Source organism: Trichosurus vulpecula, chromosome 1, assembly GCF_011100635.1.
Source record: "Trichosurus vulpecula isolate mTriVul1 chromosome 1, mTriVul1.pri, whole genome shotgun sequence".
NCBI classification, from domain to species: domain Eukaryota; kingdom Metazoa; phylum Chordata; class Mammalia; order Diprotodontia; family Phalangeridae; genus Trichosurus; species Trichosurus vulpecula.
The window spans coordinates 443,893,790-443,907,670 of NC_050573.1; the positions used below are offsets into that span (position 1 = coordinate 443,893,790).

The 13,881-nt window shown below is 37.8% G+C and overlaps 1 protein-coding gene across 3 annotated transcripts in view; it reads right to left on the minus strand.

The window, feature by feature from the left end:
* ARHGEF28 (Rho guanine nucleotide exchange factor 28) overlaps positions 1-13,881 on the minus strand; it is a 276,929-nt gene that overhangs the window by 197,313 nt on the left and 65,735 nt on the right. For all 3 annotated transcript variants that reach the window (XM_036763762.1, XM_036763753.1, XM_036763746.1), the window contains exons 5-6: positions 9,599-9,779; positions 938-1,010 (exon numbers count right to left, since the gene is read on the minus strand). In XM_036763762.1, the coding sequence (XP_036619657.1) occupies positions 938-1,010; positions 9,599-9,779 (254 nt within the window). The remainder of the gene's footprint in view (positions 1-937; positions 1,011-9,598; positions 9,780-13,881) is intronic.

The window sequence follows — 13,881 nt, forward strand, 5'->3', positions numbered from 1 at the left end:
TCATACAGGGCGTGTGTCAAAAGAAGAAATATGTACACTAAAAGGAGGGGGTAAGGGAGTGATGGGGAGAGAGGAAAAGCAGATTAGGAGAAAGTCAACCAGAGGGTAAAAACATAAGACTACGAGAAGAGAGACAGAATGAAAAATGGACCAGTGTGAATAAGAGGCCATAAGATATTTATACAACAGTTTGGAAGGGGTGGGGGCAGGGAGGTAGGACAAATATCAGAGGAAGGGTAAAGATAAGTCAGGATGGAAGAGGTAAGAACAGGGTGAAGACAAGTATCAATGAATGGAGGAGAGGAGAGGATGTTAGTGGGAGAAGCAGAGGTTAGTAATTAGCTATGTCAGTAAGTACATAAAAGGAGACCATTCCCTCTGCCATTTAACTCATTTGGGATAACCTGCTAGTATGTTAGGAATATAAATTAAATTGTGGAAGCATGGACACATGCCAGTTATTTCATATACTATGGAGCCACTTCTCTGACACTGTTAGACAGCAAAACCAACTGCCAGGACTAGAGTTATAATTATATTTTAATCCACAGCAGATGCAAATAAAAATTAGATCCAAGTTTTTCCCATCCGTCTCTCCCATCCATCCCCATAAAATCCTCCTGAGCAACGCCCCTTGGCTGTTCTTTTGTTATGAGGATCTTCTAATGAATCCCAAGAGCAATCCTTGTTTCCTGCTAAAAATGAAGTCTATTATTTCAAGTTTGTTTAACTCTATTGTATTCCCCTCCCGTCTGACAGGAAAAACGACTCTTGGGAATTATTTGAGTGGTCTATTTTGGTTGAATGCTGCCCTCTGCTGGAAGGCACAGAAAGTTTCCTGTGTTATCAGACTTTACAATGTTCATAATGTGATAGAATGTCACCTGGCTTTAAAAGTAGATGCCCTATACATTTCCCAAGTAAGGAAAATCCTTACCTGCTTCAGTCTCCGTTGCATTGGAGGGTATTGGTAGTTGTTTCTCCGTCCTGACTTCTTTTCTATCAAGAGTCTAAAAGTGAAAAATCCAAATCATTGACACTTCTTTGAGGCTTCAAATATACAACAGAGAGTAAAAATTATGACTAATAGCATAAATGGATCTAAGCTCTGAATTAAAACGTAAGCTCCTTGTGGTAGGAATGGTTTTATTCTTTGTATTTGTATTCCCAATACCTGGTACATAATAAACTTAAATACTTATTGACTGACTGGTCAGTGAAGATAGATCATATTTGCTGAATTATAGATTTTACAAAAGTATAAATTAATAGTGTTTTAGCTCGATGCCTGGTATACTGTAAACACTTAATTTTTATCTATTTTAATCATTAGAGATATACTATCAAAGGCTAAATTATTGAGAATGAAAGAAGAGTGGGGATAGCTAAAGATATTTGGGAGGTTATAAGATAAAATGAAATGACCCTTCTCTTATAGAAAACTTTTATGTTATCATTAATGAATGCTTAAATCCATCAAGCAATAAATAAACATTTATTATGTACCTTCTATGTACCAGGCACCATGCTGAGTACGGGGGATAAAAAAGAGGTAAAAGACAGTCCCTGTCCTCAAAGAGCTTAAACACTAATGGGTGAGACAACATATAAATATACCCAAACAAGCTATACACAGGATAAATAGGAAACAATTAACAGTGGGAAGGCAATAGAATGAAGAGGAATTGGGAAAAGCTTCCAGTAAAAGATGAGATTTTATTTAGACTTAAAGGAAGTCAGAGAAGCCAATGGGCAAAGATGAGATGGGAGGGCATTCCAAGCATGAGGGACAGCCAGATGAAATGCCCACAGTCAGGAGACGGAGTGTCTTGTTTGTGGAACAGCCAGGAGGCCAGTGTCACTGGATCAAAGAGTATGTAGCAGGGAGTAAGGTGTAAGAAGACTGGAAAGGTAGGAGGGGGCCAGGTAATGAAGGGCTTTGAATGCCAGAAAGAGGATTCTGTATCCATAGTCTTGAAAATAGGCTTCTAGGAGCAGGTGGCAGGAAGGGGCTCAGAGAAGAATATGTACTTGGTGGACCACAGCTGTAGAATGAGGCACTCACTCACTGTCAAATGTTCATTTGTTTTGTTTTATTGTGCTTAATCTGGTACAAGGGAGGGTTCTGTTGAGGTGGGTGGGAAAATCGTTAAGCAGTAATAGTGATTTTTTTCTAAAGAACATCAGTACTTTAAAAAAGAAGAACATAAGGAAGTGGGCAAAGGAAGAACCCTAGGTGAACCCTGGGAACAATGAGAAGTTCCACTGGGTGTCTGCTATCTCAGTTCTGTCAATGAGCTGGAAGCCAGAGGCACCAGCAATGAAATATGTTGGTTGGAAGGTTCCAGTGGGGGAGGGGGCACTAATTTTTACACCAGGGAAGGTTCTCAGGACTCCAAGTATGTTCAGAGGGTGGGAAAGGAAATCTAACCATAAGAAAAGAAGGTGCCAATGCTTTCAAACAGTACCCAGATTAGACTGAGATACTAACTAGAGGAAAACCAGCTTTCTTTGCTCTTAAGAAATGTGCTAGGCTGCTGGCCTGACTGTCCAGTAGAAATTATTCAAATAACATGGGAGATATACAGATATATATATACACATATATATGTATATATGTATATATATATATACAAAAATATTTATAGTAGCTCTTTTCTGGTGGCAGAGAATTGGAAATTGAGGGGATGACCATCATTTGGGGAATGGCTGAATAAGTTGTAGTTTATGTGATAGAGTACTATTCTGCTCTAGGAAATGACAAGCAGGATGCTCTCAGAGAAATCTAGAAAGACTTATGTGAACTGATGCAAAGTGAAATGAGTAGAACCAAGAGAACATTGTATACATAACAGTAATATTATAAGATGATCAACTGTGAATGACTTATCTATTCTCAGCAGTACAATGATCCAAGACAAATCTGATGGACTTATGACGAAAAATGCTATCCATCCCCAGAGAAATAACTGATGGGAGTCTGAATACAGATCAAAGTATGTGTTTTTTACTTTCTTTTTCTTGAGGTTTTTTTGGTCTATGCTTTCTTTTACAACATGACTGATATGGAAATATGTTTTGCATGACTACACATGTATAACGTATATCAAATTGCTTGCCTTCTCAATGAGGGGAGGTGAGGAGGGAGAGAATTTGGAACTCAAAATTTTAAAAACGAATATTATAAATTGTTTTTACATGTATTAGAGGAAAAATAAAATAGCAAATAATTTTAGAAAGAATAATTGACACCATATTTTCAATATTGTAAAAGTGAACAATTTTGAAGACACGGAATAAAATGATGAAGAATTTAAAAAAACACCAAATAACATAGGATAGTAAAAAAAAAAAGTCTGAGACATGGAGTCAAAAGATGAGATTCAAATCATGGCCCTGCTACTTTCCAGCTGTATGGCTTTGGGCTGGTCACTAAACCTCTCTGGTCTCAGTTTCCTCATTTGTCCAATGGAGGGATTGGCCTCCTCCAGCTCTAAATCCTTTCTCCTATGAATCAGACTTCAGAGGCAAGCTCAGCTGAGATTAGCTAAAGCATACCATTAGACCTTTATAACTCAAGTTCAATATGTCTATCCACCTTCTTATTTTCTTCCCTAATTCCTTAGCAAAGTTTTTCAAACCCCAATTCTGTTTCTATTATATTGAGGGAAGTAGAGATTAAAAACACCCACCTCAGATAAGGAAAAATCTTCAGACTTTTCTGACAGGTCACAGTAAGCTAAGGGCAGGAGGTGGGAGGTAGAGGAGAAGGAAGAAGACCTTTTGGGGGATGGAAGGGATTTTAGGATTCAGCTGTGGAAGTCATTCCTTGCCCCAGAGAGGCATATATTTACACAGGGTCAGGAACATCCAAGAGTAAGGACAGTAGAAGTTGGAAGCGAGTCTTTGGAGGTGACAACACTCTCATCTGACCTTGACCTTACCAGAGCTTTGGAATCTAACCAGCTAAAACTAAAACCAGTCCCTCAGGAAAAATGGCAAGTGAAGGCACATTAGGAGAACAGGCTATGCTAGTGCATGAGGAGACAGGCTCAGGGAAACATCTAGGTACTGCTATCTATACATATGCTGAGATACCACTTCCCTTTGCTTTCTCTCTTTTGGGGGGAGAGGGAGGCTGGGGAGACAATTGGGATTCAGTGACTTGCACAGGGTCACACAGCTAGTAAGCATCTGAGGTCAGGTTAGAACTCAGGTCCTCCTGACTCCAGGGCAGGTGCTCTATCACTGCACCACCTACTTGCCTCCCCTTCCTTCTCTAACAGCTATCCCTTTCTTGGTATGAACCTGAAACAAAAGCTGTTTAACTATTCTAGATCAAGAGCAATAGGTGATGACTCTGGTCCTCAGTTTCCTGGTATATGAAATGAGGAGTTGGAATAAGTTGTAGCTAAGATATTTCCCATGAAGCACTAAACTCTGTGAAATTACAAAATACTGAATGGCTGGTCCTTAGCCTAGACTGGCTAAAAGCAGATCTTCCGGAACTGAAGGCAAGGAGACTTTCAGCCGTCAGGACTCGCTACCTTCTAATGGAAATAGATTCAAGGAACAGAAAGTTGGGCTCTAAAGGAATACAAAATGAAGGCTATGTTGGTGCTGAGGAGATAAAACAAGACAGGAAAACACCCACATTTCTTATGTGATTGCCAAGTGAAAATGACTAAGAAGTCATCAGGATGGTTTTACTGGTCATCATTAACAGAATAAAAACATTGAAAACCACATAGACTCTGTCCTTATGCCCATTATGTCTAGTGACACTTATTTAAGAATCTCAGAACAAAATGCCAAGGAGCAAGAGAAGTTACACAATTCACAATCAAATGAAAATGGCATAGGTTCAGAGACAATTCTCATACGTGATGTTTTTCCAGTGCCCTAATTTTAATGAGGTAGAATTCTTTGTTTGTTCCATCTTATTAGCAGAAGAGAGAAAGGGCAAGATTATAAATGTAGAAAAACATCTGTATTAAACTCAGCATTGTCATGAAAAGAACACCGGCTATGAAGCCAGAGGACCTAGAATCCAGGACTTACCATCTGGGTGATGTGGGGCAAGTCATTAACTTCTATGAGCCTAATTTCCTCATCTGTAAAGTGAAAGAGGTTGGACTCAAGGTTTCCTAAGGTCCCTTCCAGCTCCAATACTATCCTGTACCATATGTTGTCTCCAGGAGGGGCTTCATTATCATAACTTAGAGCCACTTGGAGTGGGCAAGCTTTGACACAGTATGCTTTCAGGAATCCTAGAAGGTCCTATGCCCTAAAAAAATCCTTTCCTTGAGCTGAGGGCTCAGATTCCATCTTCAGAGCCTCATCCCTTTATTTTAAGTCTGTGATGTCTGTTAAAATGTTACTTCTACCAGAGGCATTTATACTTCCAGAAGCTATTACTAGTCATTTATACGTTAGTGTGAATGAGAAACTGGAGCAAGTCTTACTAAAGGAGAGAGGGTATCATTGTATACTTGAATATAAAGGAGGGACACATCACCAAGGAGAGAAGAGGATGTAGAAAAGGGGGAAGAAGGAAGACTTGAAGGTAGTTTTGCTTGGGGCTGATGCTAGACGTCAACAACTTCCCTGTAAGTGGGAGAAAAACTCACTTAGAGCTTCACTGAGTCTCCTCAGACTTAAAAAAAAATTAAATTGAAAATTGGTTGTTTTATAAGATAAATAGAAAACTGCTATTTTAAATATTAGAAATTGACACATAATTTTCATGACTTTAATGTCATGACTAGTGCACAGGAGAACAGTAAAATCCTGATTAGCATCATATACATTGTTCTTTGATGGGCAACTAGCTAAATGTCAGCGGAAAGAGTGCGAGGCCTGGAGTCAGGAAGCCTTGAATTCAAATATGACCTCAGATACGTCCTAGCTGTGTGACCCTGGGCAAGTCACTTAACCCTGTTTGCCTCAGTTTCCTCATCTGCAAAATGATCTGGAGGAGGAAATGACAAACCACTCCAGTGTCTTTGCCAAGAAAACCCTAAACAGGGTCATGGAGAGTCAGTCAGACATAACTGAAAACAACTGAACAACAACAAATATTGTTCTTTAAAAAGCACTTTGGCCTTGACTGAGTTTTTCAAGACATTGTATATCCCTTTCCAGTAGTTTTCCTTTCACAATGCCTGACAGCTCAGGCCCAAATAACCCTTTTCTTTCTCTCATTTCATGCACTAAATCTGAATCTCTTTTCCTGGTCTGCTGGCAGATTCAGGTTTTCGGTTTAAATTTCAGTATTAAGTGCATTTTCAATAGACAATAATAACCAACATTATAAATACATATGGCGCCTCATTAGATCTTCACCACCTCTGTGGTCCTCAGTTTCTTCATTTGTGAAATAGAGAGATGGAGTAAATCATAATAATGTACTAAGGTTTGCAAAGCACTTTACAGACATTATCCCATTTGATCTTCCCATCAACTCTGAGAAGAGTGTTCTGTTATTTTTTTTTCTTTTTTGGAGGAGGGAAGGCAGGGCAATTGGGGTTAAGTGACTTGCCCAAGGTCACACAGCTAGTAAGTGTGTTAAGAGTCTGAGGTTGGATTTGAACTCAGGTCCTCCTGACTTCAGGGCCAGTGCTCTACTCACTGTGCCCCCTAGCTGCCCCAATGGGTTCTATTATTATCTCCATTTTACAGATGGGGAAACTGAGGTAGATAACAGCTAAGTGACTTGTTCAGGGTCACACAGCTAGTTTCTGAGTAAAGGAGGATTTGAACTCAGGTCTTCCTGACTCCAAGTTCAGTGTTGTTATACACTGCACTGCCAAGCTGCTATTTTTATTTTAGCTATTGGGCTTTTTAAAACTTTATATTTCACAGACATAAAAAAAACCTGTTGATAATGAAGGAGAATATAATAAAACTTCAAAAGGTAGATACAATAAAAGACCTGAAGAGTCACAGGTACTGGGGCCTATTATCAAAGGCCCACATAGATCTCTAATTTTCAGCCTCTGATGGACTGACTTGAACAAGGGCCATGCCACTAGACCTGAAACCTCTTCTTAAAGCTCTCTGAGAGATAAATGCTATATTCAAACACTCAGGAAAGATACTTTTTACCTTTCATTGAATAGTTATCTTAAGCATCATATGACTACTAATCATAATAGTAATTATAATTTTTGCCACCTTGTTTTTAAATAGTTTCTAAGGATACACAGCAACATTGTAGGGTATAGCTATACATACATACAACGTATGTATTATGTATGTGTGCGTGTATAATTCCAATAATGATATAGAAAAAATTGTGTGAACAGGTAAGAATATTACTTTAGAACTCATGAAAAGCCTTCCCTAAGTTGGCCAAAAGAATCAAAACTGTGTAATTTATCATGTAAAACAAATCTATGGTGGTTTAGATCCATTATAATCATGCTGATTCTAGATCTTTGCTCCTATAGTCCTCTTATATTTTTTAAGTACAAAGTTCTAGGATTTAAACAATTTATTTCTATGTGGTTTTTTTTGTCATAGTAAACTCTACAGCATTCATGATGAGTGAATTATTGGGCAAACCTAGGTTAAGGGACAAGCAGAGTACTGAATTTGGTACTTGGCTCTGACACCTCCTAGGTCCACCTTGGGACCATGAAGAAGTCTCCAACTCCATGAGTCTCAAAGGAGCATTTTGGGAAAGTGTTTTCTAAACCTTAAAGTGTTCTACAAAGTTGAGTTGTTGTTGCTTTCTCATGGAATTTCAGGTACAGAAATCATCCATGTTCCATTAAGTACTGTGTAAGAAATCCCAAGTTATGTGATAAATTAGAGTATTTTATAATAAAACAACTGATTTTTTCATCAGAGCAGTAAATATGCAGTAACCATTGACATGGAAGTCTTTTAAGGAGGTTTTTGTGGAGATATATATATGTCCCTCTATTCTGAAGGACCTTGTGGTGCTGAGCTATGTCCCAATGGACCTACAACAATGGACCAAGAGTAACAGAAAATGGATTAACAATGCTCCATCAGGCCCTGTCATTCCAAAACAACCACTCGAGGAGGAAACCAAGAATGGCAGAGAACCATTGAAGTCTCTTGCAAAATTAAACATTCTCAATTAAGGACACAAGTCAAACAGGAAGAGGTCTACTGTTTGAAAATCATATGCCAACTTGCTACATTCCACACAAGGTAAGGGTATATATTGATTTAACAATTTTTCAAAAAAACTGCATGTGGAATATGGTAATAACACGTCTTTTTTTATATAAACAATCAACTGTCTCATGAACCAAACATAAGTACATGTTACATTCATAAATAATAAGGTAAAACTGGAAGTAAACTATAATCTCAGTGTTGCAGCCTGATTTTTAACCTGTAAATCCCATTGTGGTCACTGATTTCCTTAGTGGGATTCCTACAGATTGATGGAAATATGAAAGGCCCAAATTGGGGTATCCATGTAAATCTCTGGGCCTTGCAGTCACTATTACTTCATCTTCATGCTACCAAAATCAGATTTCTGGTTAGGAATTAAATGGAAATTATATATATATATGTATATACACACACATATATACATACATGTATGTATGTATACATATATACTTGTCCCATGTAGTCTTCCAGATTCTCTTAGAAAGATAAACTAAGAATAAAGTATTTTGTATAATCAAGTCAACAAGCATTTGTTAAGCACTTACTATGCACCAGGCACTGTGCTAAGCGTTGGTGTACAGCTGAAGTAAAACAAAATTCAAAGCTTTTATTTGGTTTGACCATGAAAAAGGACTGTTTGCATAAATGACCAATTCATGTTTGAACAGAGTTCTTGGGATCATAGATTTAGTGGTATAAAAAGGATCTAAGAAATCATTTAATTCAGACTCCTTATTTTACAGAAGAATAAAAAGGAATTCAGAGAAGTTAAATAATTTGCCTAAGGTCACACAGGAACTCAGTAGCACAGCCATGAATTGAACCTAGGTCCTCTAACTATAAATCGAGCATTCTTTCCATTATCTTATGATGAATATATTTATATATATACTATAATTCTCGTTATCCACTCCCAAGCCATGAGTCACCATAAAGTTGGTAGTATGCATTTGTGTGTATGTGTTTATGTACATACAGTGTTTATACACACACACACACACACACACACACACACATATATATATATATATATAACATGTGCATGTATGCATACACACAAATACATACAACATACACACCATGTTTTAGGTGGTAAAGATAGAAAGTAGCATACAGACAATGAGTTAATGGGAAATAAAAATCCAACAAAATAATTCTAGAGTTTTTTTTTCTTTTTTAAAGAAGAAATGACTCAGGAACTAGTAAAGGAAACAATAAAAGAGGTGTTATGGTAAACTACTATTTTTCTACAGCTAAAATAACAATTCTTTGTCTACTGGGCTAACATAATTCCCACTTAGCGGCCCCTCCCAAGTTCACTTGAAGAAAAGTACCAATCCCACCCCACCCCCAGCCCCTGCGGTTACATTTTGCAAAAACCCGGAATTGATTCATATTTCTTCATACACTATGCTACTGTTCACTAGAATAATCTGGCACTAACCTTGTGCAGAAGGGCTCTATCCAGAAAGTATTTCCTGAAGAGCTTAATGTCGGTCTCCAGTAAATGTTCTGCAGTGTGATTCAATGTCAGGGTCAGCGTTTCTGATGAATGAACAAATCGTAGGAGGGCATGCTCATTGATCTGCGCTCTGGAGAAGTCCGTCGAATGACTGCCCTGAAAACTGAAACAGCACAAATCAAGACCCATAGACAGCTTTATAGGAAAGAGAGAGAGAAAACACCAAGAGCCCTATGTTCCCATTGGTCCTTAGATTTTCTAAATAATTCAAGGGCAAAATTATCCTTTTGGAAGAGATCTACAATAAGCATGATCATGCCACTATAATTGCTAATAAAGATGGCTTTCTCCCTTCTCCTGGGTAGGGTGGGGGCGGGGGTGGGGGAAATGCATCTTGAAGACATCTAGATTCAAACCTACCACTTGTTTAAAAATACGACAGCTTTTAAAGAGTAGGGCTTTACCTCAATGCTTAGTGCCTCATTCTCCTTTTTAATGTGAAATGGAAACCTCTTACTTTATCTTGGCCATATATAGTAGAATGAGCAAGCTGGCGGCTAACAGGTTTATTAAGCGGATTACAGTGGAAAACAGACACTGCCTCAAGGGAACCTTGCACTGTTTAGATGTTACAAACAAGTCAGACACTCATAACACACTGTACCATAGTTAGTAATCACTTGTCTGATGCAAACTAAAGTTATGCACAAATGTGGACAAAAATGGTATTCTTCTATGGAGTAATAAACAAAGAAGCACATTCCCAAACCAAAGTATAACTGAATAATGTATATTTTGGATTCAGTTTTGGTAAAGAATAAATATACATTAGCCAAATAGTCGCCATGATCAGATTTGCCCTGTCACCAAGCAGAGACTAAGGTAATGAGCTGAACATTAAATTATTGAACATATATACATTGGGCATGCTGAGATAGCCCACCACAGCTAGCAGTGCCACACTGAGATAGCCTACCGGTGCTTTCCTGAGTCCAGAGAACTTCTCACCTTTAAGCAAATCATGCCAACATGTTGGTCATTTGAATCTTTTACACTGAGTGGAGATAGGGAAGGGTAACGGTAATGATGAAAACAAAAACTACTATTTCTCCTCCATTCCCCTGTAACTTCATTTTGCTCATCAGTGTTTTTTTGTAAAAAAATAAAGTTAATTTTCTGAGAATTCTTACATAGAGAGGTAAGATAATGTTTGTTTTAACTTAAGGAGTTGGTCTAATGCAAAAATTCATCGGTTAAGAGCTGGAAAGGGATCTTAATTTCAACTCTTTCATTTGACAGATGATGAATGTAAGGCCCAGGGAGGTTAAATGATGTGTCCATAACCACATGGCAATAAGTAGAAGAACCTAGGTCTTCTGACTCTAAACAGGATTCATTCTACCATGCCATACTAAACCCATCATCAGTCAGGTATTGAGTTGGAATATCGATCTGTTGTTGTTGTTCAGTCATTTCAGAATCTTCGTGACCCCATTTGGGGTTATCTTAGCAAAGATACTGGACTGGCTTGCCATTTCCTTCTCCAGCTCTCTTTGCAGATAAGGAACTGAGGAAAAGGTTAAGTGACTCGCCCAGGGTCACACAGCCAATGTCTGAGGCTGGATTTGAATTCAGGTCTTTCTGACTTCAGGCCCAATGTACTATATCCACTGAGCTACCTAGATGGTCTAAATCACATTTAATGTGGTCTAAACCACATTAAAAAAGTAATATAGAAATCCGACCACGTAATCAATCACCCTGACCCACAGAAAACACATTTATCTCCGTGCCCAATCCCAATGTATTTATGACTATTGTTAAAAGGTTTCTTTTTTTCTTTGTTTTGTTTGTTCATAGGTCTGCAGGACCATAGATGATTATGGTATGAAGAACTCCTTCCACCAATGCTGATCAGCAATTTGTCACTAAAAATCTTAAAAAGGTACTTGAGGTACTAAGAGCATAAATAACTAGCCCATGGTCAAATGAATAGAATGTGTCAGAGGCAGGATTTGAATCTGGGTCTTCAAGGTAAACCTCTATATTATATCAGGTCACTACTGTTACATATAGCAAATGAATTCGTGCATCTATTAAACTTTCAAAATCCCCAAATCATGATATCAATCACCAAGCATTTATTAAGCACCTACTGAGTGACCAGCACTTTGCTACACACTAGAGATACAAAGACAAATGAAAAATAGTCCTTGCCTTAAGAGACAACATGTTCACAAATAGGTACAGAGAAAAAAATACCAGGTAACCTGGCGGGGGTTGGGCAGAAAGCGTAAGCATCCAGGGATGGGGGCGGCAAGCATAGAGAAGGTGGCATGTGAGCCGAGTCTGGAAGAAAAGCATTGGTTTCAAGAGGCAGGAGCAAGGAGGGGCACAAAGGTTGGCCAGAGCCAGATCACAGGACTCAGTTGTTAAATTTCCAGTGTGAGCATCCACACCTTGGAAATAAGCAAATGCTACAAGTCAAGCAAATGCTTCCTTTATTGTCTTGCTGATTTTCTGGACTTAGGAAAGTGATGGAAAAAATGTAGATAATGCCGATTAATCTTTAAAATGTGTCATGGGTACATTTATAACCCCTTGGAGAGAGGGCTTTTAAACATTTGCCAGCATACTGCTGGGACAGAGTATATTCCAGGCACAGGAGACAGACATAACAAAGGCAGAGTTGGGAGATGGGATGTGTGAATAATAACAATAAGGCCAGACAGTGTGCAAAGGAGAGTAGGAGTAACCAGGCTAGAAAGGTAGGTTCACAGATTTAGAGATAATAATAATAATATAATTATTGTAAAATAATATTATATTATATGTCAATATTATATCATATATAAATAATATACAAATTATTATAATAAAATAATAATATAATTATATGTTACATATGATATAATTTATATAGCACTTACTATGCTGCAGGCACTTTGATGAGGGCTTTACAATTATTATCTCATTTGTTCCTTACAACAACTCTGGGACATAGGTCCAGTTACCATTTCCACATTACGAGGCAAACAGAGATTAAGTCACTTGCCCAGGACCACAGAGCTATTAAGTATCTGAGGCCAGACTTGAAGATGGCAAGGATCTTCAAGGTCATCTATTCTGATTCTTTCATTTGAAGAAACTGAGTCACAGAGAGCTTAAGCAAGTAGTCTAAAGAAGTTAAGTATTAGAGCCAGCATTTGAATCCAAGTCTTCTCATTCTAAAGCTAGCATTCTTTCCATCGGACTATGATGCCTTCCATCAGAGCAAGCTTGTAAAGAGCTTCAAAGAACAAAGAGGAGAGTTTATATTTGATTGTCATGATAACTGGAAGCCACTGGAGTTTATTAAGTTGTGATAGGTAATGGTCAGACTTGTGCTTTAGGAAAATCATTTGGCTGCAAAATGGAGACCACTTTGTAAAATGAAAAAGAACCATAAAAAGATAAACTATATCCTCAGTCCCCAACTTCCTGGGATACAAGAAAAAAGTCACGAAAATCTACCCTTTTTTGCCAAAATTTGCCTTGAAATTACTGGTATAGGACTATGTTAAGGCAAAAGAAAAAGACATTCCACAAAGGAAAGGCTCTTAATCTTGTCTACATTATTTCGATCTTTGAATGTACCTCAACAAACCGGAACCGGCCCTACAAAGGGATCAGTATTACTTCAAGTCTAGCATTGATTTGTAAGACCCGTCACTGAAAAGTGATGGGCCTGCTCCATGAGTCCCACAAGAGAGACTGATTTCATTGTTTTATTGTCAACAATGATGGTTTCTTCCATTTGTATAACTTCATAGTTTTCAAAATACCACAGATCAGACTATTATTCATGAGTCCAGGAAAGACACTAAGATACAATCTAATGAGATCTGAAAGGAAGAAAGAAAAAAAAGCTAGACAATTAGGAGATATTGATAATTATTGTCCTGATTGCCTTTCTAACTTTTATAAAATCTTCATAGGAATGATCTACAAGTATATCAAAGTCATTCTTTATGAAAAAGAAAAAGAAACAAGCATATGTTTACAACTGATTTTCCAGTGTAGATCTATTTCTTAATTGTGATCTCATGAAAGCTATACTAAATTCAAATCATGATTTGGTCACCATTCATTCAAAGCCACAGTTAATGAGATCCCATGGATTTTTCCCTTTTGCCAGATCAAACCAGGGAACACACAAATTCAAAGCAGAAGACATTTCATTAAAATAGAATAACCATGTATATAATAAGGAAGGTCCCTATATG